The 24392-nt window shown below is 43.3% G+C and overlaps 1 protein-coding gene across 4 annotated transcripts in view; it reads right to left on the reverse strand.

The window, feature by feature from the left end:
* Window positions 1–22680: 22680 nt before the first annotated feature.
* The window catches only part of Prickle2 (prickle planar cell polarity protein 2), a 353881-nt gene continuing 352169 nt past the window's right edge, over window positions 22681–24392 (reverse strand). For all 4 annotated transcript variants that reach the window (XM_051154935.1, XM_051154934.1, XM_051154937.1 and 1 more), the window contains one exon: window positions 22681–24086. In XM_051154935.1, coding sequence (XP_051010892.1) covers window positions 23212–24086 — 875 coding nt within the window. In that variant the 3' untranslated portion in view covers window positions 22681–23211. The remainder of the gene's footprint in view (window positions 24087–24392) is intronic.

Consider the following 24392-nt stretch of genomic DNA (forward strand, 5'->3'; position numbering starts at 1 on the left):
TGGTTTCCTAGATAGCCAACTTTCTGAATAAAACACATTTAAAAATGTTCAATTCCAGCTGGGTGATGGTGACGCATGCCTGTAATCCCAGCACTTGGGAGGCAGAGGCAGGAGGATCTCTGTGAGTTTAAGGCCAACCTGGTCTACAGAGGGAGATCCAGGACAGCCAATGCTACCCAAAGAAACCATGTCTTGAAAAACAAAACAAAGCAAAATCAACCAACCAACCAACCAAACACACAAACAAACAAAAATATTACATTCCTGTCTCACTTCATTGGCTTATACAGTGACAGTCTGCACAAATCATCATTTCTCAAGGGAATTTGGTGGTTTGACTATGACTGGTCCCCATGGGCTCATATATTTGAATACTTGGTCTCCATTGGTGGAACTGTTTGGGAAGGTGTGACCTTATTGGAGAAGATGTGTCCTGAAGGTAGACTTTGAGGCTTAAAAAGCTTCCTTCCATCCCCAGTGTCTCTCTCCGCACCATAGCTTTGGATCAAGATGTGGACTCTCAGATGTCATGCCTCTGTTCTGCCATCGTGGACTCTAACTCTCTGAAACCATAAGCCCACTTAAATGCTTTCTTTTATATGAGTTGCTTTGGCCACAGTATTTTGTCACAGCAATTGGTACTAAGAAGTGGGTTATTGCTATGACAGGCATGGCCATGTTCTTAGCTGAAATTTTGATTTTTGTGACTGTTGGCAGAAAGGTCTCGGTTTCTTATTGGCTATTGGTTGATAAGGCCAACAGAAGTCTCCACAAAACTGCTTGGGTGTCTTTACAACATGGAAACTGGCTTCTTCAAGGCCAAGCTACTCAAGAGAAATCAAGGAGGAAGCCCCAGTAGTTCTGATAACTTATCCCACAGTCTCTAACTGTGAATTCTGTCATTAAATTAAACTTATGGTCATGGAAATGGGAATTACCATACATAATCTAAAGGGAATATTGAAGAATGGGAAATATTAAAAAAAAAAAAACAGATCTGGGAGCTGGAGAGATGGCTCAGAGGTTAAGAGCTCTGCCTGCTCTTCCAATGGTCCTGAGTTCAATTCCCGGCAACTACATGGTGGCTCACAGCCATCTACAATGAGATCTGGTGCCTCCTTCTGGCCTGCAGGCAAAACACTGTATAATTAATAAATAAATAATTAAAAAAAAAACAGTTCTGTAAGGAGTATCTTAAATCTCATAGCACTCTAGGTGAGCTGGGTGTGCGTTTCACGTGGAATGGAGTAAAATCCTATATAATGTACAGGTTCCCACTCTTCTTGAGTTCCCCAAGCTCAGTGAAAGTCTTAATCTTCTTCTACAGAGAAAATATGGAAAAAAGGAACAGAGACAGTGCAGAAGGGAGGACTATGAATATGGGGGCATTAACATCATCCCTAAATATATCAAAAGTAGAGTGAGATCAATTGATGAATGAACATCCTACCCCCACCCCCCCCTCCCCCCCCCCCCCCCCCCCCCCCCCCCCCCCCCCCCCCCCCCCCCCCCCCCCCCCCCCCCCCCCCCCCCCCCCCCCCCCCCCCCCCCCCCCCCCCCCCCCCCCCCCCCCCCCCCCCCCCCCCCCCCCCCCCCCCCCCCCCCCCCCCCCCCCCCGCCCGCTGCTCTTATCATTTCTCTTCAAAACCCTTTTCCTTAGCCATGGGTGATCAAGTAACACACGTTTCCCCATTCATTCTTCTTAGTAACAAGGGCCCATTAAACAGTGATCAAATAATCAATCATTTTTTCCCCTTCTGGACCAGAGAGAGAATGATAACACATTTAACTCTACCTTTAAAGGCTAAGGTAGAAGGGCTAACACACATATGGTATACTTTCTAATTGATACACAGCTATTATTAGAACTAATATTTACCTAGATAGTTTGTATGATCATATTGAATTTATGGTATTTTGCTTTCTATTTCTTATCTCACATCCTTTTCTGCATTTGTATTTTCTCCTTTCCTTTCCTTCCCTCTCTTTCTTTTTTTCTTTCCTTCTTTCTTTCTTTCTGCCCGCCTCCCTCCCTTCCTCCCGTCCTTCCTCCCTTTCTCTCTCTCTTTCTTGTTTTTTGTTTGTTTGTTTTGTTTGAGAAAAGGTTTCTTCGTGTGGACCTGGTTGTCCTGGAACTAGCTCTGTAGACCAGGCTGGCCTTTAACCAGCCGAGATCCACCTGACTCCCCTCCCAATTACTGGGATTAAAGGAGTGTGCCATCCCCACCTGGCTATGCTTTTTTTTTTGTTGTTGTTGTTGTTCGTTTGCTTGCTTCCTTTTTGTTTTTCTTAATAATAGCCATTTTGACTCAGTGAAATTCAATCATCTGGTAGGTAGGGTGTTGAACATTTTTTTTCATTTGTTTATTGGTAATTAGCATTTTATTCTTTGAGAACCATCTGTCCATTTCATTATCTTATTTACTGATTGAGCTGTTTGGTTTTGAAAGTTGCTTATATATTCTATACATCAATCTTCTACTAGATATACAGTGAGCAAAGATTTTTCTCCTTTAGGATTTTTCTTCATTCCAATTTTTCTTTTGCTATGCAGAAGCTTTTTAATTTCATCTAACACCACTTGTCAGTCTGGTTCTATTTCCTGAGCCACCAGAGTCTTTTTCAGGAATTTCTTGCATATGCCTAAATGCTGAAGTGTTTTCTTCTAAGTGTCCATGTTTCAGACCTTACATTAGGGTCTTTTATCCATGTTGAACCTACTTGTGGACAGGGTGAGATAGGAACCTACTTTTATTCTTCTGTACAGTTTACTCAACACCATTTGTTTTAGGGGTTGTCCTTCTACAGAGTGTGTTTTTGGCATTTTTGTAAAACAACAAGAAGAAAACTAGGAGACAGTTGCTATGTATGGTTTTCTTTGATTGTTTTGTCTTTTCAGACAGGCTTACTTTGTGTAGCTTTGGCTGTCCTGGACTTGATTTGTTGACCAAGCTGGCCTCGAACTCACAGAGATCTGCCTGCCTCTGCCTCCCGAGTGCTGGGATTAAGGGTGTGCACCACCATGCCTGGCTGCTATGTAGCTTTTATTCTGGGTCCTCTATCATATCCTGTGACCTGTGTGACCTGTGTGCCTGTTTTCCCCTCTGCCACCTTGTAGGGTAATGTGAAGGCGGGTGTGGTGATACCTCCAACATTGTTTTTTTTTGTTCCAGATGACTTTGCATACTTAGACTCTAGGTAGGTAGGTCATAGAGTCTTTTGTGTTTTCCTTTAAATTTTAGAATTGTGTTTTCCATTAAAAAAAAAAAGGGGTGGCATTGAATTTTTGACTGACATTGCATGAGATTCCTGTGAACAGTGTGAACAGACATTGGTTTTTATTATTAATTGTGATAAAAAGAGGCCAGCCAGACACTGCACCTTTTATATTTGCCACCCCGACAGTGTTTTACTTGGGTTAATTAGTAACCACTAGCTTTTGTTGTCTGCATGACTTTTACTAAGGGGATAATGTCCAGAAACAAAGGCACTGCATCTTAATTAATGGGCTAGAGACTTATTTGGTATCTTCCTAACCTCCCAGACTTCCCCAAAGGTGTGACCAGCTGGCTCCATATCCATGCCAGACTGCAGCAAATGTGAGCACTGAGTACCATGACTGTCCTCCTGGGTCTTTTAATTTGCCACTGAAAAGCCCAATTTAGACTTTGTGTTTCAGGAAAGAAAGCAAATGTTCTTGCTAGTGAGAGCAGAGCTGATGTCAGCAGTCTTTCCCAGGCAAGAAAGGAACATGGTATTTCTCTACCTCCTCCCTTCTCATGCGTACGGTTCTTGGTTCTTGGTTATAATCCTAGACGATGGATTACCACTGTGCTTGCTCAACTTTGGTAGGTCAGATAGCACTACTCGTGAGTGGAGGGCAGGTCAAATGGTAACCTGATGGACCATTGCCAAAGGTCTGGATTCCACTAATGCCCAACAAGAGGTCAAGAGCTATTTTTCACAATGAAAATAATTGTGTATAGATGACAGTAAAGTTTTGCTTCTAATCCTCAGGGGCCCTGCTGTGCTCCACCTATGGAGACCCACCAAAGGTAAACAACATCCTTGACTGCCGCTGGCACAAGTACCACCAGGCCTGCTGGATCCTATGGCCCAATGGCAGAGCAGCGTGCTCAGCAGCCTGGACCTGCTGAAGAACCTTTTCCCTTTCCAGGCAATACTCATAGCTAATAGACTTCTGAGTCACCTAGTGTGTGGTTGGAATAACAGACCCAAGGGAGAAATGTGCTGCCTCCAGGCTACAAATAGGCCTACTAAACACTGTGCTTCTTTTTTGATGGTGTGAAGGGCCTGGTGCAGTAACTTGTCTTTCATAGAAGGACTATGTCTGCATGCCCAACACCACTGGATTCATAAGAATTTCACTGAGGTAGAAGGCCTTTGGATTTTGGTTGGATTTATTTCCCATCAATAGACTGGGCCAGTTTAATACCTTGTGGAGGAGACAAGTAATCAAAATCCCTTCAAACTAAGTTATGACACAGGGCTGAAGAATTAATATGCCCTTGAAGTAAAACTGTAAGTTATACTGCTAGCCTTGCCAGCTGAAAGCAAATTGTTTCTGATGGTCCCTATGGAAAAGTATAGTGGGAAAGGCATTTGCCAGAACAATAACTGCATATTGATACCAGGAGATGCATTAATCTGCTCAAGTAAGGAAACCAAACCTCCTCAACAACACAGCAGCTGCGACCGGAGTCACTACTTGGCTGTTTGTGGATAGTGAACTGTCGCTCTCCTTGATCCATCTATCTTCTACACAGGGAAATAGAGTTAAAGAGGGGTGTGGTGGGAACCACCACCCCTAAGACCTTAATGGTGGTGCTAACTTCTCTAATCCATCAAGGGAGGAGATACTGGTTTTATGTTACTAGTTTTCCCATTAGAGATAATGTCCAAAGCATCCATTTGGCCTCTTAAATTATAATGAGCCTTTGTTCCACAGGTTAGTGAACCAATGTGGGGATTCTGTCAACTTCTAAGTGTATCTATCCAATTATATATTCTAGAACTGGGGAAATAACCACATGAGTCCAAGGTTCCATTGGCCCCACTGTGTGTCAGATGCTAGGCTAGCCAAACTCCTTCAATCAATTGAACTCCATAAGCCCACAGTGCTTTCTGTGATCTCTGGGAACCACCATCAGTTCAGAACCAGCATCCAATAGCTCCCTCCCCAAATATTATCTCCTTTCCACCAAAGTACAATTTCCGCAGTAGAAGGCTATAGGTTCCTCTGGGAGAGAATTGGAGAAAGGTTAATGGTAAACCTCCTTTGTATTGTAACGTGGTCTTTCCTCAGGAGATCTTGTTTTTCCCTTCCTTCAAAGGGTTCTGAATTGTGGCTCAAATGTGGAAATAGGTTGATGGGCTGTGATTCCTTATTACTACAACACAACACAGGCTTTAAAATTGTTCTAGAACTTTCCTGTATATGGAGATCAAACAAAAACCAACTAGACTTTGTAGTGGATGCAAACATGTGTTTGTTTTGATCCAAATGGTGGGATGTGAAACAGACTTCTGTAAGTGTGTGCAGTGTTTTTTGGCTGAAAACAGACTTGTGAGAGAACAGGTGATGTTTGTTCACTAGAAAAGGAATCATCTCTTGAGGGGAGGGGACATGGTCCTTGTCAACTGATAAACATCCCAGTACAGACTTTGAGAAGAGATATTATATATGAGGCCAAAACAAGAGGCGGGGTTTTTTGGTCTTGGCTGTTCATCACTCCACTTTGAGATGCTCCTAGAGAAAACTGCTCCAGCAAACACTTTGAGGTTCTGAGTTCTGGCTGCTGCTCTGGATTCCAGTTTGTGGTCCAGGTTCTGACTGCTGCTCCGGGTTACAGCAGCTGTAGTTGCAGTCACCTTCCTTGAATTGATGGTTTGTTGTTTAATTTGTCAGCTGGAATCCTGCTGACAACGCCAGTGGAATTACTCCAAGGAACTGAGTCTAAAAATGTTTACTTCTATTCCCATTAACCTTTTTTCTCTTCCATTTAGGGTAGGTGGGTTGGAAGGGAGGTATAAGCATTAAAGAATCCCAAATAAAGTAGGTTTGAAAAAGTTCAAAGGCTACAAGTCTTCTTATCCATTTTGCTCCAAGAAACACCATAATTTATCAGCCAGTCCCAAAGGTCCATATGAGTCACATTGTTTTAAACATCTCTGCCTGTGCAAAATCTCCATTCACTCCTCAAATAAATGGCCTGTTTTTACTATTATTACATATAGATGCACACACATATGTATATATAAAATCTGCTGAGTCCATTTAGTGTGTCTTGAACTGGATAGTCAATTAGGAGACTCATCCCCGGGAGAGGATACTTTCTCCTCTTTCAGTAGTCATTAATTGCCTATATTTATCTAGGAGTGGGACTCCATAATATTTTTCCCTTTTGTTAGCCCATCTACTGATATTATCATTGTTCAGGTCTTGTTTAGGCAGCCATATTGTTGAGGAATTATGGGTGAAGATTCCCTGTCATTTCTAGGGGACACAATCTCACAGCAGAATCCCTAGTCCTCTGGTTCTTACAATCTTTGCACCCTTTCATCCATAGTGTTCCCTGAGCCTTAGAACAGGAGCTGTGTTGCAGACGTAGTTGTTGGGATTGCATTCAACATGATCCACTGTCTGCAATGGTCTCCATTTTCTGCGGAGAAAAACTGCTTTGATGAAGAGGAAGAGCTACACTTACTAGTGGGTATGAGCTTTAGAGTGCAGTTAGGTATTTAGTTACTGTAAAGTAATTGTAGTAGGCTCTCTTCTGAGACCATGTCCTCACTTGCCCCATGCAATTGGCTAAAATTATAGTACAGGCATGATTTTTCTCCTGTTGAGTGGGCCTTACGTTCAACTACACATCTGTTGGTTACCACCATTATGTGAACGCCACTGTTGCACCTTTAGAGATGTCTTGCCATTCTGGCCATTGTTGCAGTGACATTACATCTAGATAGGACTATTGACTGCTTCCCTCCTTTGGTAGCTTACATAGTACTTTCTGGTATTGTGAGCTACACAGTAGGAAGAAGGCTTTTAAGTTAGATCCAATTTGGATCTTCTGAGTACTGTGTTTGAAGTGTCAGTATCTTCAGAAATAGGGATTACCTTTGACTAAAGGTAACAATAAAAACCTACATTGTTTTGGGAGCTACTTGGACTACCCTGACTAACAACTAACAACTCTGCCTGGTACTGGGGTTTTGTTTTTGTTTTTGTCAGATAGTCTATTTTTCTTATGGAGACCCACAGACTCTATTATTAGCTTAAGTAACATTACTTCAGTATATATATTGAAGAATTAATATATCATTGAGGTAAAGCTATATGTTACACTGCTGGCCAGTAACCTACTACAGGTCTTGAGCCCAGACAGAATAAAATGGAATAAAGGAGAAAGCCACTGAGCACCAGTATTATTTCTCTGTTTTCTGTGCACAGTGGAGTCGGTAGCCTCTGCCAGCTGCCACCATGATGTTTGGCCTCAGCAAGGGCCCAGACGCCATTAAGGCAGGACTATAAACTAAAATATTGTACCAAAATAAATGTCCCCTTGTTAAATTTATTTGTTATAGGAACACAGATTCTGTCTAATATACATATTTTCTGCCTTGTCTATTATTGCTTACAATTCATTCCTTAAAAAACAATCACCCTTTCTAAGTTATAGTACACTATGTTCTCCTACTTAAACATGATTTTCTTGCCATAGGTAAAGGCGCTGAGACCTAAAAATTCCCCAGCTGTTGGTGTGACTTGCCCACTCTCCTGTTTCTATAAGTCTTCTGCCACCCCATGTTCTTAACCACTACCCACACTGGGGCTCCCATCTTCTCTGTACCTGCATGGTGCTCCCATCCTTTATGTACTCACACTGGTGTTCCTGTTCTCACTGTACCCACACTGGTGCTCCCGTCTTTACTGTTCCTATACTGGTCCTCCCCCCATTACATCCGTTCTCACTCCACCCACACTGCAGTGTTGCATCTTCCTCACATTGGAGTGCTCCTCTTTGTACCATACTGGTGCTCTTCTCAGATCCTCCAACACCACCCTTCTTGTTCGACTCACCCAGGGTTTTCTTCACATTGGTGCTGCCCTCCTGGGATCGCTCTACCTGCTAGGCTCCTAGGCTAGCCCCACACTATGCTATCCCTGCTCTACTCACATTGACATCATTTCCCCTACTTGGATGCTCTGAGTGCTCCTCTTTACACAGCTGTTTCACTTTGAACTCTCTGTTCCTAGAAGACTGATTTCTCTGTGTGCGAGCCATCACATTATATACCCAAGAGGCCTCACTTGATATCTTAATCAGAACCTTCCCAGTTGCATCCCTCTTAGGACCTCCATTCTCATTTCTGAGTTCCCCATAGGACAGTATACTGTGCTGATGTGTGTGTCCCAGAATTCCTCATGGCTCATCTTTCCATATATACCTATAGCCAGGACTGACATATTCCTTTCTACGTTGGACAATCAACCCAATTTCCAAGAGATGGCAGGCATTCTGAGTTGTCATTGTCTGAGTCTCTGAACTGAATGCTTTTGTTTGGCCCTAAGGGACTTGAATTTGTGTCATTCTGAGTTTCCCGGGATACCAGATACCACCCAGCTGGAAGTGGGTGCTTCTCCTGCAGGAAGCTCAAGTGCTGGTTGCTTCCGGGCAGAAAAGAGTGAAGCATGAATCAAAGGTTCTGCCCCTCACAGGAATGTCAGTGTCTGAGCAGAGAAGGGTGGAACATGGGACCGAGATCTGGGCCAGACGATCTCCATTCAGCCAGAGGTCCAGGAGAAAAGATCTTTCCAAAATAAGTGTTACTGCTCTTTTAGCTCGGCTGCCAACAACTAGGCCAGGTGGCAGTAGGGAGCTCAGGGCTCTAAAAACTGAGAGGCAGTAGTGGGAGTCTGGTTTGATTCAGGCAGACATAATGGCTGCTTCAAGAACAGCCTGCTGCTCGCCTTTGCAGATGAGCACTGAGGGTGGGCAGAGCATCCTGAGAAAGATGGCGGTAGCGATCTGCCCTGACACTCTGCTTAATGGTGAAGGGTAGCCTGCAGAGGGAGGGGAGCCCTTCTTTGCCCAGAATAAATGATAAGTCTCAGATGGTCATGGTGGAGGAATGGAGTGAGTGATTGTTTATTTTGTGAATTAGGGACATTATAAATCTTGGGCAAATGGAGGGATTTCGGGGGTTAAATGTGTTTGTTTTTCTGGGGTAGGAGTGCCAGGGATACTTAATTTACATGCAGTAGCACAGTCTAACGTAAGAAGGGAGAACACAGTACTAAATTATTCTATGGGCAGCAGGGGCCGGGGAAGAACTCCAGGTACTGTGAGAGGTGTGGAAAAAGGTCATTGGCTGAAGGCTATGGTACCGAGACATCTCATTTAGCATGGGGGAAGGTATTTTCGGGAATCCTCAGATGCACACTGAACAGGTTTCTTATCGGGAAAGGGTTGTGCCCGTAATCTCCCCAAGAGCTATGAGACACTCCTTAGAGGATTTGGGGTTTCCTCAGATCAGGTGGAGAGGAAGGAATCCAGCTGGAGAAGGGAGTCTGTCATTTTAGCACTGAGCTCAGGAGCTTTACAGTATTGCCAGACCTTGACCTTAACAGCAAGTCCAACAAACTTGAACAAGTCTAAGGGCTGTGAGGCTCACTCAATGTGTATAATTCTTTGTCTCCAAACCTAGGACAAAGTCATGAACCTAGGAATCATGCTATCCCGTGCCTAGGCAAACATTTGGCTATGCACAATGGCACACGCTTCCTTTCTTCTTATATGGAATGGTCTTTCCAAGTCTTTCAAGCTCAGCTGTTCTGTGCTGGGAGAAAAATGTCAAGTGGCTGCTCTCTCGTCATTCAGCGAGTCAGGCTCATAAATCAAACATGAACAATGGAGCATTTACTGGCACAGGGGGCAGAATATGGGAAGCTGGCTCTTGTGTTATAAAACAAAACCGAATACAATCATAAAATATTTTCTTTTAAATCTCTGGCTCAAAAATGAAACCAAAAAAAAAAAAAAAAAAAAAAAAAAGCTCAAACTCCTCCTCCCTGGGCTGAAATCAAATATCAAGATGAGAAAGTTGCTCTCAGGGTTGTGGTGTACAATCCTGAAGGTACAAAGTAAAGCGAATGTGGTGCGTGCACACGGAAGAGCTGGCAGAGGACACAGAGCGAGCGCATCAGTTACCCAGCTTCCCCTTCCGGGCTGTGCATGGTGCATTTCAGCTTGGCTCTGATACTAATAGACACAGAGAAGACTGGAGGGGTCTATCGCTGCCTATATTGCTGACACTGGGTGCTTTTTTCCCCCCTTCCTCCTGATCAGAGTGGGATCCTAGAGTTTAGGGGAACACTGTCTGTCCTAATGAACTCTAGCAAAGTGCTAGAAAATGGGAGGCCCAGATACAAGACCCCAATGGCAGATGTCAACCCAAGTATGCACACTATGCCCGCCCTTCTTGGGATACTCAGAAAGCAGCATTTTGCAGTTTATATCCAGATGTACTGTACACACATGTCATCAGTTGAAAGTCCCCACCCTAATTAGAACAGAACTACTTCCTCCAGTGCTATATGTAAAATGTACGAGCACAGGGATGAGTCTGCTATTGTTTGGACAAGGTAATGTGGTTTTCTTGAGTACAACGTCCAGGATGGACAACTATTGTGGTTGCTTGTAAGAAGTGGGCAATAGAAAAGCGGAGAGGACGGGATTGTCGGCCTCTCATAGACGCTGCTTCTTTTTCCTTTTCTTCCCCCTACCCCCCCAACCTTTCATTTTTTTTTTTTTTTTTAAGACAGGATTTCTGTGCAATTGCCTTGGAATTCACTTTATAGGCCAGGCTAGCCTAGAATTCACAGAGATGTGCCTGTCTCTGCTTCCTGAGTGCCAGGATTAAAGGAGTGTGCCACCACCCTCCAGCCAGATGCTGTTTCTTAATGCTTTAAAAGCCTCCTGTTGTAAAGACCATCTAGACCAAAGCAAGTTTGCTTTCATTCCTGCTTGTTGAGAACTTCTAATCTGAACAAGTATAATTATTCTAAGCTGAAGGACACCCCAAGTGCCTCCTTAGGTGCTCCGCCAGAGCGTATTGTTTGCAACAAACACTGTGTTGTGGCTGTAGGTGTCCCCAGATGCTGAAGGTCTGACCATTAGCCCCCAGTGCTATTGGGAATTGGTAGAAACCTTGGGGTGGGGCTTGTGAAAAACACTGGGCTAGGACTCTCCTAGTCTCTTCCTGACTCTCTTTGCTTCCCAGCCACCATGATGTGAACTGACTGTCACCATGTGCTTCTGCCATGATGGACTGTGCTATCATGGACTTAAAAAAAAATCAGGGCCAAACAATGATGGGTAGAAACTTCTGAAACCACAGGCTAAAATAAATAGTTCCTCATTATATGATAAGTTGTTTATTTGGGGTGATAGAATGCTGACTAGCATGACACGAAGCAGGGCATGACAATGTACACCTGTAATTCCAGGATGATGTGTGCCTGTAATTCCAAGATGCAAGAGGAGGAGACAGGAGAACAAGGAGTTCAAAAGCATTCATAATTACATAGGAGGTTCAAGATCAGCCTTGTATACATGATACCCTGCCCTCTAAGTAAGTAAGTAAGTAAGTAAGTAAGTAAGTAAGTAAGTAAGTAAGTAAGTAAGTAAATAGAGGGCAGAGAAAGCTGAGTGTCATAAGGTAGATGAACAAAGAGGTAGGAAATGTCACTAAACCTGACCTGCTCTGCCTGTGTTCTCCTCGCTCTCTCTGCCCACTATAGGTCCAGGGGTTCTTGAAGTCCATTGCCTGGGCCCCAACAGGGGAGCTCTCTAGTCTTGGTGAAGCAGAATGAAGGCTCCTTCTCTCCCACCTAACATTTTGGATGTGCTTGCTCTCATTGTGATACTTGTTCTTTAACCAGAGCACGAAGCTCCCAATAGCCACCACGGGCCACAGGCATACGTTCAGCAGTGGGATGGAAGCAAGGAGCAGCAGCAGAAGCTGACTCCATGAAGCTGGCAGTGTAAGATCCAGTGATCACGCAAGTGCCTCTGCTCCCATGGGTCCTTTCTATTTCCAGGATTCCTGTATAGTTTGTCTTGTTCTAAGCAGCGTACTGCCCACTCTAAGGACTCTGTGCAGATGTCAAAGTGTGACACTGGAACCTGTCCCTGATCTGAGCTATTGTGTCCCACATTTAGCCCCAATATTAAAAATAAGCCATTTATAAAATACTCTTCATGGCATTAATTTTTTTTTTTTTTTTTTTTTTTAGAATAAAGAGCCAAGAAGAGGAGGAAGGAGAGGTCTATTCTGATAAAGTCTGCTCTTACAAAAACATGTTTTAGAGGCATGTGTGTCCTGGGGAAAGGCTGAGTGTCCTCAAAACACTCAGTGGCTGCTGCAAGTCACCCTCCATCCCAGCTCTTGAAGGGTAGTCAGCTTGCATTCACAGCTGTGTGGCGACCCTGCAATGAGGGGAAGAGGAGAAGCTTCACATGTGTGTGACAGCTCTGAGGAGCTTTGCTGCTCTGAGTGATCTCAGATGATATCATAAGGAGGATGACTGGGACAGTTCTCTGGGGACAGAGACCCTCTTGAAAACATTCATTTTTCTGAACTCCTGTGGCTGGAGGTGTGATTACAGAAGCAGTAGGAAATGGAAACAGGCATTGGTCCAGCAGTTGTAGAAGGAAGCACCTTTCTTTAGCATGAGGTTGGAGGTCCTCAGGATAAGGATGGAGGTTAAGAGACATGGACTCAATTCAAAGGCTTCTCAGGGAGAAGAGGAAGTCCTGGGAGAACCACACAATGGGACACAAAAGACAGGCACGTTAGGAGTCAAGGCCCCAGACAGGTGTGGCCTGTTAAGTGGGTGTATTGTTCTTCCATGGGTTAATTTTTTATATCAGGTAACTCAGATGATCAGATACAGCAAATTCTAGATTAGGAAAAAGATATGACAAAGCAGAGCAGCTGCCAGTGAGACTGGTGAGTCACCTGACTTGCTGTTCTGCCCTATCCATAATGCCTACAGTGGGGGCTCAGTAATTATCTGAGCCCAGTATACCACCTAATGAGCTCAGTTCTGAGATTTTCTCCCATAAGCCTCTGCTGTTCTATGGAGGGGAAAGTCTTCCTTCAGCTTTCAAGAGAAGCCTATCAGTGACTTACAGACTCAGTGCAATTTTCATAATCTTTTGCACGGTCATTTCAACTGTTTGATTAGTTCTTTTATATCTTTGAAGTAAGCAAATGTTTATTGAGCACTTACTCATGAATACAACAGTGAGTACTGTGGGTGAGCACCTCCTTGTGGCTTCTAGCCCATAGATTGTGTTTTTGAGGCTGTAGATTTTAATTCATGGAGAATTCTTATCCCAATCGAAGCAACTACTAACCAATCAATGAAGAAGACCTATGTACCCAAAGCACCCAGCCAATCGGCCTTCAGAACTTCTGATCATCAGATGACACCGCTGGCTGCATCTTATAGCTTTGAAATGAACCTTCAAGATCATTCGGTACTGATCTCTATATATTAATCAAGCAGGTTGGATTAGGTGGTAGTACAAAGTTTCCTCTGGGATTTCTTTTCTTTCTTTTCTTTTTTTTTTTTCAGTTTAACTCGATGAAACATTCTTTTTTTAAAGCGATTCTTTTCATGTGAAAACACAGTGACCCAGGGATCCATCTGCTTCTATGCAATGATTGAACATCTCAACATGGATGTTTAGTTTGCTATGGCTTGAGATGATGGCAACAAACAGGTAGAGTGAACCCTGCCTTACTTTACCAATCACAGAATCCTACAAGTGGGCAAAACTTTGGCATGGAAGTTAGGATACACGGGTGGGCAACAAACATGTTCAGTGTACAAAATTCTTCAAATTCTCATTCTGCAAGAACAGAGAAACCACCTAGAAAACTTGATAGGAAGAATTTAGAAATAAATGGACAACTTCATGTTCTGAGCCTTTATCTGGCAATAATTTTGAAATGAAAGGTCAATAGTTCCTTTTCTTTCTGGACTAGGGAAGTCTATTATTGACTTTGGTATGTATTCATAGTTCTTTGTGTCCCCCCTCAGCCCCACCATAGGTTAATTTTATGGTGTCTCTTTTCAGGTAACAAGATCTGTTTTCCACTTGATAACTGGATAAGAGAAAAGTTCTAGATTGCAGGACAAATGGACAGCCTTGCTGTCGACAGAACTTTGGATGGCAGCATTTTCCAGAATAAGATTTGCTCTTTCTAGAATATTTTTGTTACTGGGTAGAAAACATAATTGTTATTCCCCACCACACATATTCTGTGCATGTTTCTGCCATGGGAGCTTTATTAAATTGTGGTAGTGTGCAACCTATTTCTAATTCAGTATGAGTCCTATTACCCACTAAGTGTGCCCTGATTTTGTCCTTGCTTGCTTAGGCACATTTTCCAATAAACAATGACACTGTAATTAGCACTAGGCCCATGAAGTAGGTATGTTAAAATATGATAATTTATTCCATTTGCTAATAAAAACTTATTTCTCAGTAACATTTCCCCAATCTATATGGATTTGATTATTCTTAAATCTTCACTTCTTTAATGATGGTTCTTTCATTATATTATAAATCATCTGATTATAATTCAGGGCCATGAACTCTTGATTTTTGCTTTCTGCATTTGCAGTTGATAGCACTTGAAATGCCAATGGCTTCATTATGGAGTCTAAGGCACTATTACTCTTTTAAATTGGAAAACACTGTTATCTAGCTGGATTTCCAACATACCAATAATAATCAGACTTAAAAAGAAATCAAGGGAACAAAAACATTCACAGTCACACACATACAGAGGCATACATACATATATACATACATACATACATATATACACACAGAGAGACACATACATACATACATACACACACACAGACACAGAGGCACATATAGACAACATAAAAGAAAAAAAACCCCAATCAACTGCCTTATCAAACAAACACAAACAAAATTACCTCCTCCAGCCTCCCTACCCCAAGGAATGCACTTAACCAAGGGAAAGGAAGACTTGTACAATGGAAATTTTAAGACTCTGAAGAAAGAAAATGTTGGCATAATGTTCTTGTGGATGACATACAGTTTACCCTTGTCTATTCAAATGCTGATTTCTCTACCCCATTGTCCGGTTTCAATCCAGACAACTTCGCATTTCGGTGTTTATTCTAATTCTCTCCTGTCTCAAGTTTGTGTAAACATGTCACCATTTGTTCTCTGTATTGCCAATAAAAGCCAACTAGCCAATGCTGTGCAATACAGAGAATAGGGTGGGACATCCTGGGCCAGTGAGGGGAGGAGAAAGAGCAGGAAGGACAGGAGGGATGTGTGTGGAGAGGACCAGGAAGCACCAGGAAGAAGGAGCCAGACCTAGGATATGAGTAAAATCAAGTATAATGTGGGAAATCTGAATGGGAGGAAGCTATACTAGCTAGGAGGTTTACAATGGAGTAATTATTGTGCAGCATTGTGCTCTAGGCTAATTAAATATATCTTAGTCTCTCTGTGTGGTTATTTGGGTATAAAGGTGATGAAGGAGTATAAAATTACTGATTTATTAAAATTATAAATCAATATTAAATATTGATAATCATTCAACAAGAAATTAAAAGAGAGACTAAAAGATGGAAAGACTTTCCATGTTCATGGATGGGAAGAGTTAATACTGTGACTATGGCTATCCTTCCAAAAGCAATCTACAAATTCAACCAAAATTCCAGGGCCAGATTTTACAGAAATCAGTCCAAAAGTTTACATAGAGTCATCAAAAGGAAGGACAGTCCCAAAGAAAAAGAACATTGATGGTATCATGATAACTGATTTCAGATTACACTACAGTACCATAGTAACAAAAACAGCATGGCACCAGTACAGAAACAGATAAATGGCTTGATGGAAGAATTGAGGACCTAGTTACAAGTCCACACAACTACAGTTACCTGGTTTTTCAGAAAGATACACAAAAGTTTATACTGGGGAAAAAGTAGAATCCTTGAAAAATAGTGCGGGAGAAACTGGATATTAAGATGAAAAAAAAAAAAAAAAAAAACCAAAAAACAAAAAACCAAAAAACTAGATCCTTATCTCTTACCACTCACAAAACTCAAATAGGTCAGAGACCTCATAATAAGATCCTGAAACTGCTAGAGCTAAAAGCAGGCAGCTTGCTTCACCGTATAGGCACAGGTAAGGACTTCTCTAATAAGACTCCAGCAGCACAGGAAATAAGACCACAATCAACAATGGGACCTCATGAAATTAAAAAGCTGCTGCACAGCCAAGGGAACTGCAAACAGGCAACCCATACAATGGGAGAAAACCTTTATTAGCTGTTCATTGGAATTAATGTCTACAATATACAAAGAACACAGAACACTAAAAAGAAATTAAAAAATAAAACAATTAAAAATGGGTTAAACAATTGAACAAAAAAATTTTCAAAAGAAATGAAAATGGTTAGGAAGTACTTTAAAAAGTGCTCAGCATCCTTTGCCATCAGAGAAATAAAAACTAAAACTACTTTAAGAATACTGTGTCATCCCACTCAGAATGGCCATCGTCAGGAATACAAATGACAGCAGATGCTGGTGTGGGTGTGGCCAAGGGGAACTCCTATACACTGTTGGTGGGAGTGGAACTAGTATAACTGCTTTGGGTATTAGTCTGGAGGTTCTCAAAAAACTAGAAATAGACCTGTCATAGGACCTATACCACCCATGCCATCCCAGGGCATATACCCAATGACTTTATATTCTGCTGTAGTGACACTTGCACATCCATGTTCATTGTTGTTCTACTCACAATAACCCGAAAATGGGATCGATCTAGATGTGCACCAAGATGAATGGATAAGAAAAATATGGTACATATGCATAGTAGAATACTACTCAGTTACAGAAAAATAAAATCATGACATTGTAGGCAAATGAAATCATGACATTGTGGGAAAATTACACTGAGTGATGTAAACATCATACGTCTTCTCTCATATGTAGACCCTAGCTTCAAATCTTTTGTTTTGTGTTTAACTTGAAATACCAGCCGGAGCCAGGAAACAGGAAAGGGGCCTTTCGGGGAGCAGATTAAGGGGAAGAGGGAGTGGTAGGTTTTGGGCAAAATGAAAGTAGTGAGGTAGAATATTGAGGGTGAAAAGGCTTAAGCAAGGTGTGGGAATATGGGGGAAATCATGGGGTGATGGGGAGGGATATTTCAAAGAACAGGGTGTGAAAAGCAATATAGAAGCCTACTATCTCACACCCCAACTTATGATCTGTAAGTGGAGGGATAAAACACACACGAAAAGAGGGGGAATATGGAAGTGAGGATAGTGGGTAGGTTAATTAAAAATGAAGATCTGTGAAAAGTCATATGGAAACTAGCTAGAAAGCCAGTTGTAAAATACAACTTAAAAAAATGCTTCAGAGGATTCCAGAACCTGTTAGGCTGTTGCCAGCACCTTTGGTCACCCACAATAATGACACGATAAGACTGTGCTGTAGGACATACAACATGCTTTCAGTGTAGGACGTAGAGAAATCAATTCAAACTAACCAGGAAATGTCTTTCCTGCTGGCTCACTTTCAGAGCATCGGACATGACATGCTATGCAGAGTGCTACAGAGAGAAAAGACGCCAATGTTCTAATCCAGTGCTGGACCCTGCATCCTGCAATACCTCACAGGCAATGGCCACCTACTGATGCAATCGTGGCATGCTTGTCATGGAATAACTAACCAATTCCTGATTGGATTTGAGTCTCACGGGAAGGAATTTTATGTCTGCTACTGCCATCCTGGTCAAAAGCCCATGACTGGGTGGAAGTCCTAGGCCCTAGGGTAGGACCTGTTATAGTTATTTTGCTGGATGATCATGTTGCTAAATCAGGCCCAAGTTCCGCTGTAAATACCACCCCCTGACACGCGCCCTTTATGTCTTCTTTAAGATTCCCAAAGGCCAAGCCCACACTCAAAATCTGGAAAGTGAGCGAGGATTGAGAAGAAGGACACCATTTCTTTTATTCAAATTTTATTGGAGGTTTACAAATGTATTACAGAATCAGTAAAACATCATATCCACTTTACAGGGCACGGATCTCAAGCAAAGTGTTCAGAACAGTCTCTGGCAGAGCCCACGCCGAAGGCCTGTGACAGGCCTTCCTAACAAACGGCTTGACACTCGACAGATAACACAGACTCCTGCCTGCTTCACCTTCTTGGGCCCTCTGAGGTTTTGTTTATTATGCATGTGGAGCTAAATAGGATCTGGCCAAAGCAACTCTGTGCAGGAAAGAATGAGTTTAGGAGAATAAGTGCTGGCCTACTTTGCTGAAGAATATGGAGGAGTCGCGGATCTTAGGTTGTTAACTTGGGGTCAGGATGAAACCAGAATACTTTATTGAAAACAATGGAAACCAACTCGATAAACTCAAGAGAAGGTCTTATTGGCAACCTCACTGGTAACCTTCCAAAATTTAGAAATGTTTGAAAGGTGACCTATTGAACATGCATGGCCAAATGCCCAGACCGAGAAGGTTTTCTTAGAAAGTGTTCAAGATAGAACTAGACATCTATCTTGTGAGTTCATCGCATTTGAGCCACAGAAATGTCTGCTAACAGCACGTGACCTGTCCAGCCTCCTTTTCACTCCTCTAAGGGAGGCTGGTTCTGGAAGCAAGAAATGACTTTATTTAACAGTAATAGCTTCCAACAGTTGTGCTCTTCAGGGGTCTTGTGTTGATTGGGCTCCTAATGCGAGAAAACAGAAAAAGAAAGCAATCCTTCCTCCATCCTGACCTTCAAGGCTTCTGGATGGTCATACAGGCATAGTCTGGGGCAAGCCACTGATGAGAGGACAAATGGGCCATTCCCATTTCCCTTATGCTCAAAGAAATGTGCTTTTCCAAAGGTGTGAATCTGCAACTGCCTTCAAGATCAGTAGTGGAAGCTTGTGGAACTTGATCTGCAGAGCCCGAAGATGCCACGCAGGTGCCAGTGAAGGCTGCTTGCACGTGACATACAGGCCACTGGTTCAGTTTTCCACTTTTGCTGTTCATAGGTGGATCTTTGTGAAGCACAGCATCTGGTCTCTATTAGGAGTATGCAAAAAACACTCCTCTTTGGAATTTAAGTGTCCTATGTCCCTGTAAGGTGGGGTGGGATGAGAAACCAGATGGACTCTTCCCTGACCTCTGCAGAGTAAGCAGGAGCAGCCCACATAACTGGCAAAGACCCTGAGCATGAAAAAAGTAGGCCAAATAGAGCCTGGCTTGGCCTAAGAGGTCAGCTTCCACAATGTGAGAAGGAGAGGAAATGGAGTCTCCCACTTCTGTGTGACTGATGCTTCCTAAATGTCTGGTGAACTGCTTCTTTCTGGACTCAGGTCAGGATCAGCTCAGGAATAAGATGTGCTATAAAAAGATGAAGAAGGCCAGCTCTAGTCAACTAGGCCTGGCTTATTGGAATATTGTAAAGATGCCTGGGATGAGAGTTCACTTTCCTTGGAAAGTCTGCAGCAATCCATTGCTCATCATCCATAAAGTAGCCGGGAGAGCAAAGCAAGCACGACACTCATGCCACCACTGGCCCCACCTGAGTGTAAAAATGGTTAATAGATCATAAGAAGCAGAAACTTCCAGAAAAGGAGCAGAGAACGCCATCCTGATACAGCTCTGTAGGAGGAGCATTCTATAGGGAAAAGATTGTGACTTTCTGTATTTAACATCCAAAACTGTTCACGCAGCTGCTTGGACAGTCAGTGAAGGCCTTCAGAATGAGGAAAGAGGATTCCAAACAACCAGCGCCAGCAACTCTCCTTTATGCATGTTAAAAAAAAGGAAATGAGATCTGATTTCCCTTGCCTCATTCACCTTCACACATGGTAGAGAATCTAGAACTAATCAGGACAGAAGTGTGTGTGTGTGTGTGTGTGTGTGTGTGTGTGTGTGTGTGTGCGCGCTGGGGGCGGGGGGGGGGGTCTGATTCCCATACTCAAAGCTACAGCATCAGCACGAAACCCAAAGGTGGGATGTGCTAGCAAAGCCAGCCACTCAGGAAACCTTCAATGACTTAACGCACTCCTTGGCCTGGAGAAGGGAGCTGGCTTAGCTGGTGCTGGATCTGGCAGCAGTATGAGATGAGCTGAACCGTAGAGATACAGTTCTAAGCAAAAGTCAGCCCAGTAATAGGAGAGATGGGGGTGGGGGTGGGGGGAAAGTCAACCACATCATCAGAGAGGAGAAATGTAGGGAAAGACTGTTCTTCTGAAAACCAGTCCTCAAGAGACAAAGCAATGATCCAAGTGAACTGAGTCCAGGCCCTGCTCACCAGGAAAACTGTGCCAATAGGAAGTGAAGGGCACACTGGAGGAATCAGAGAGGACCTTCATTTCTCACCTCAGAAAAGAATGCACTTGAATTTTGGGAATGAGATTCTGGGTGTTATTACTTCAAGCAGAGAAATTCTGGCTCAGTGACATGCTGTCAGTTACTGGTCAGTCACTTGAAGGACCATTGTGAGAAGCTGGCCTCCCTCAAATGACATTCTCTGTAGGGCACCTGGCTGCCTTTAGAATGGGAAGAAATCTCCAAGGGTTGAATAGAAGGAGGCGAGCTTCTCTGGCGGACAGCCTGACCCCGAAGTCTGCCATTCTTTTATGCGTTAAGTTTTGGTCAGAACGGTCTTGAATGTTCTTTGGACAGCTAGACTTGATGTTACTTAGGCAGTTTTTATGCGGCTTTCTTCTTTGGGCTGAGGATTATTCAGAGGGTATCTGGGAAATGTAAGAGGTTCTGTGCCAAAGACAGAGCAAGAAAATGGCTTTCAGCAGGAGAATTTCTTTCATTGGATTTGGGGCCAGAGAGGAGAAACGGTTTCAACCATTTGCCAAATGATCTACTCCCTGTCGCTTTCCTTTTTCCCAATAGCGCCTTTTAATTCTCACCAATCAACAGACTCAAAGCTCCAAATCGGACTCACCCAATGTCTACCAGAAACCTGCCACTAAATGGCATGGTGCTGCATTATTTAATTTCTTAAACGGTTTGCCAAGCAGTTTATTAACTTACTATACAAACGTAATAGAGTTAATTCTCCAGAGGTTGGATAATTAATGAAACATTTAGATATGAAGATAGCATGCGGAAAACAGCCACGATCAACATTTGCATTGCTTTAAAAAAAAATCAGTGACAATGACAAATGTCATATTAATACCTAAAAAGCAAATCATTTTAATACATCCTGAATGGAGTGTCATCATCACTTCCTTTACAGTCTCCCTTTCCCCAGACCCATTTAGGATGGTGTCTGAAAAGCCACTTTTCACATTCTCTCCATTAAAAAAAGAAAAAAAAAACCCTAGAAAATATTAAGTACTATACTGAAAAGAGACCATGCTCGCCTTATCATGGCAAATGGCCACTGAGACACACTGTGCATTACAGGGACGGCACATCTCACAAACGGTGGGTCCTCTCTGATGGATTTTTGCCACAATCCACTGAGGAGAGGAAGAGAATGGACCAAGAGCAAGCGCTTCATCTTTAAAAACTGAAGCGAGGGGAGAAGTTTTGCTTCACTATGTATTTATTTCACCTGCAATGAAATGTCTTCTTCAAGCAAACTTACTCTTGGGCCTTTCTGTCTGTCCAACAGCTCTCAAAGTTCAAAATGGAAATGTCTCTTGCCACAAGGTCTATTTTTCCATGTTGTCACTCTATTATCTCAGCAGCTTGACCCTCCTGGGTAAGAAAACAGCTCTTGTAGTGACCAAGCTTGCCAAACTGGGTTCTCTCTAAAGCACTAAGGACTAGTCAAGGTGGCTGTCACCTCTCTCCAAGTTCTCTCTCCCTGACTTTCCTTCATATTCCCCCCACCCGCTTTTTGTTTTCAAATTTCTCTGTTCACTACCCGTGCGTAATGTGTGCACACCACTACACCCAGAGGGACCACCCCCCCAACATCTTTCTGTCCTTCAGTGCTAACCGCTGAAGCTCATTTGCTATGAGGACAAACAGTTGTCAGGCTAAGGCAGCAGCTCTGTCTGCCTTGGAAGAAGAAAGCAGAAAATACAATCCAGGAAACATGAGCACCAAACAGTTCCACATTCGAAACAATGCCATGCTGACAGCACACGTCGGCACCACTCACGGTCACTTTAATCCCCCCAGGGGACAGATCGACATTAAGCAACTTTAAGGTTCCAAAACAAGGATGGCATTTCTCACAGAACTGGACTGACACTGGTTGTTATCTCTAATCAGCAAAAGCGACATTTGCAATAATAATTAATAATAATAATAATAATAATAATACAAAAAACTTACTTACTTTGTAGAGGATAAATTCTACTGAGGGCGGGAGCAGACTTAAAGATGGCTCCTTCAGATGGACTAGAGCATAAAACGCTTTGGGTAGAATGGTTAAAATTTTCTTTTTCAGCCACAAAAAAAAAAAAAAAAAAAAAAAAAAAAAAAAAGCCAAATTGAAAATACTCCTTTGAAAATAGTCTCACTGACAAGTAACAGATTTGTATAGAAAGAAAACAAAACCAAATCAAAACAAACAACAAAAAACCAGGTGGTCCTGGGCCACCCTTTACTACCACTCAAAGATAAGGGTGGACATGCATGCAAGTCCCCATGGAATCGTACGATATAGAAATTCTGTTATTACAAAATACAAAAATATTTTTTTATCAGAACTCTCATTTACATTGCATTTACAATGGACATGTAAATAACTTAGTCTGGGGTCCTGGCTAATAAAGTATTTACTGGAAAAGGGGTCCTAAAAGGAAGAGAACCAGAAAGAATATAAGTGAGCAGGTTACAAGTGTCATCTAGTGGACGGCCACTCCACTTTGGAAGGACATGACCTACCCTGGCCTCTACAGCCTATGTTTCCAAAGTGAAAGGTGCAAATCATATTTAACATGCCCAAAACTGTGACACCAAGTGTATCTACCAAGTCAACCTGCAGCCTTGCCTCCCTCTACTGAGAGCATTCTCCACCTCTCCCCCACAAACCATCCCCAAGAGCACTTGAGAATTCACAACAGTGCACGTTTCTGAGTTTACATTCTTAACTTCCATCTGCCCTCCCCCCGTTCCCTGACCGCAATCACATTACGAAATGATACAGTTTTTGCTCTTCTGTCTTTTCCTGCTGTGCAACTGTCCTCTACCACCTAAGGTGGAGGATTTGGGCACACCGTAAGAGCTGTACTTGTGCAGGAGCTCGTCGCTTGTGACGTATCGTAGGCGGGCTGGCTGGGGGATGGGTTCTCCTAGGAAGTAGCCCTCGTTGTCAGACTCTGAAGAGGAGGAGCAGGTGGAGCACCAATCATACTCCGTGAAGTAGGGTCCCCATCGTTCCCCAAAGGCATTCTGCAAAGCCAAGTCCGACACAGTTCTGGGACACTGGCTGTACAGATCCCGCCGGGACCCCTGCCCCAGGCTCTCCTGGAAGCTCCGTTGGCGCATGAACTGGTCATAGTCCTCCCTGGCTCTCAGAGGGGGCCTTTCCTTCAACCGAGCAATGACCTCCCGCTCGCTGGCTAGGTGCAGGGCGTTGTCTGAGCGTGAGCGTCGGGACCTTCTGGACCGGTGAGGGCGGAAGCGGCGGTTCTCATCCCTGGAAGTAGTTCTCCTCCGGGTGCGCTCGCTCATGGGCTGGATGTGCACACCTTCCTGGCCCGGCAGCTTGCTGCTCGCTATGCCACCATCAAAATCAAAGCTCTGGTGCATCCTTCCATGGGACTGCAGGTCCCTGTACCCCAGGGGATTGCTGAGCTGGTGAAGGTTGCCCTCCATCTCCTGGTACTGCTGTGCAGACAGCAGGCTGCGAACAGACTCTGCGCTCCTGAATTGCATGGAGGAGTTGAGCGTGCCCATGTTGCTCAGCTTTTCCGAGACATTCATTCCGGAGTCTTTGCTGAGGTCAGGCATGGAAAACCGGGATAGGTGCTCCTGGCGCTTGGCACCACCTTCAGCAGACAAGCCTGGTGGGTGGGGGATAGGAGGGAAGAGTACAGTTAATGCAAATGTATAGCGGTGTGGTGGGGAGATGTCACTATTACTCTCAGTCTGGGGGTTTCTTTGGGTGAAATATGGCTGTACAATACAAAAGGCTCTCATGATGTCTACATGGCACGGGGCTCTCTACACAGAGAAAGTAGAAGCTTCAAACCATCAATAGACATCTGCCTTCCCAGCTGTTAATTTCTCCAAAGCCCTATGAGTTACGAAGAGTTCACTGAGCATCCTATGCAACTTTCCTCTATTTAGAATTTTATATCACCAAACAC

Source organism: Acomys russatus, chromosome 13 (genome assembly GCF_903995435.1).
Source record: "Acomys russatus chromosome 13, mAcoRus1.1, whole genome shotgun sequence".
In the NCBI taxonomy this organism is placed as follows: domain Eukaryota; kingdom Metazoa; phylum Chordata; class Mammalia; order Rodentia; family Muridae; genus Acomys; species Acomys russatus.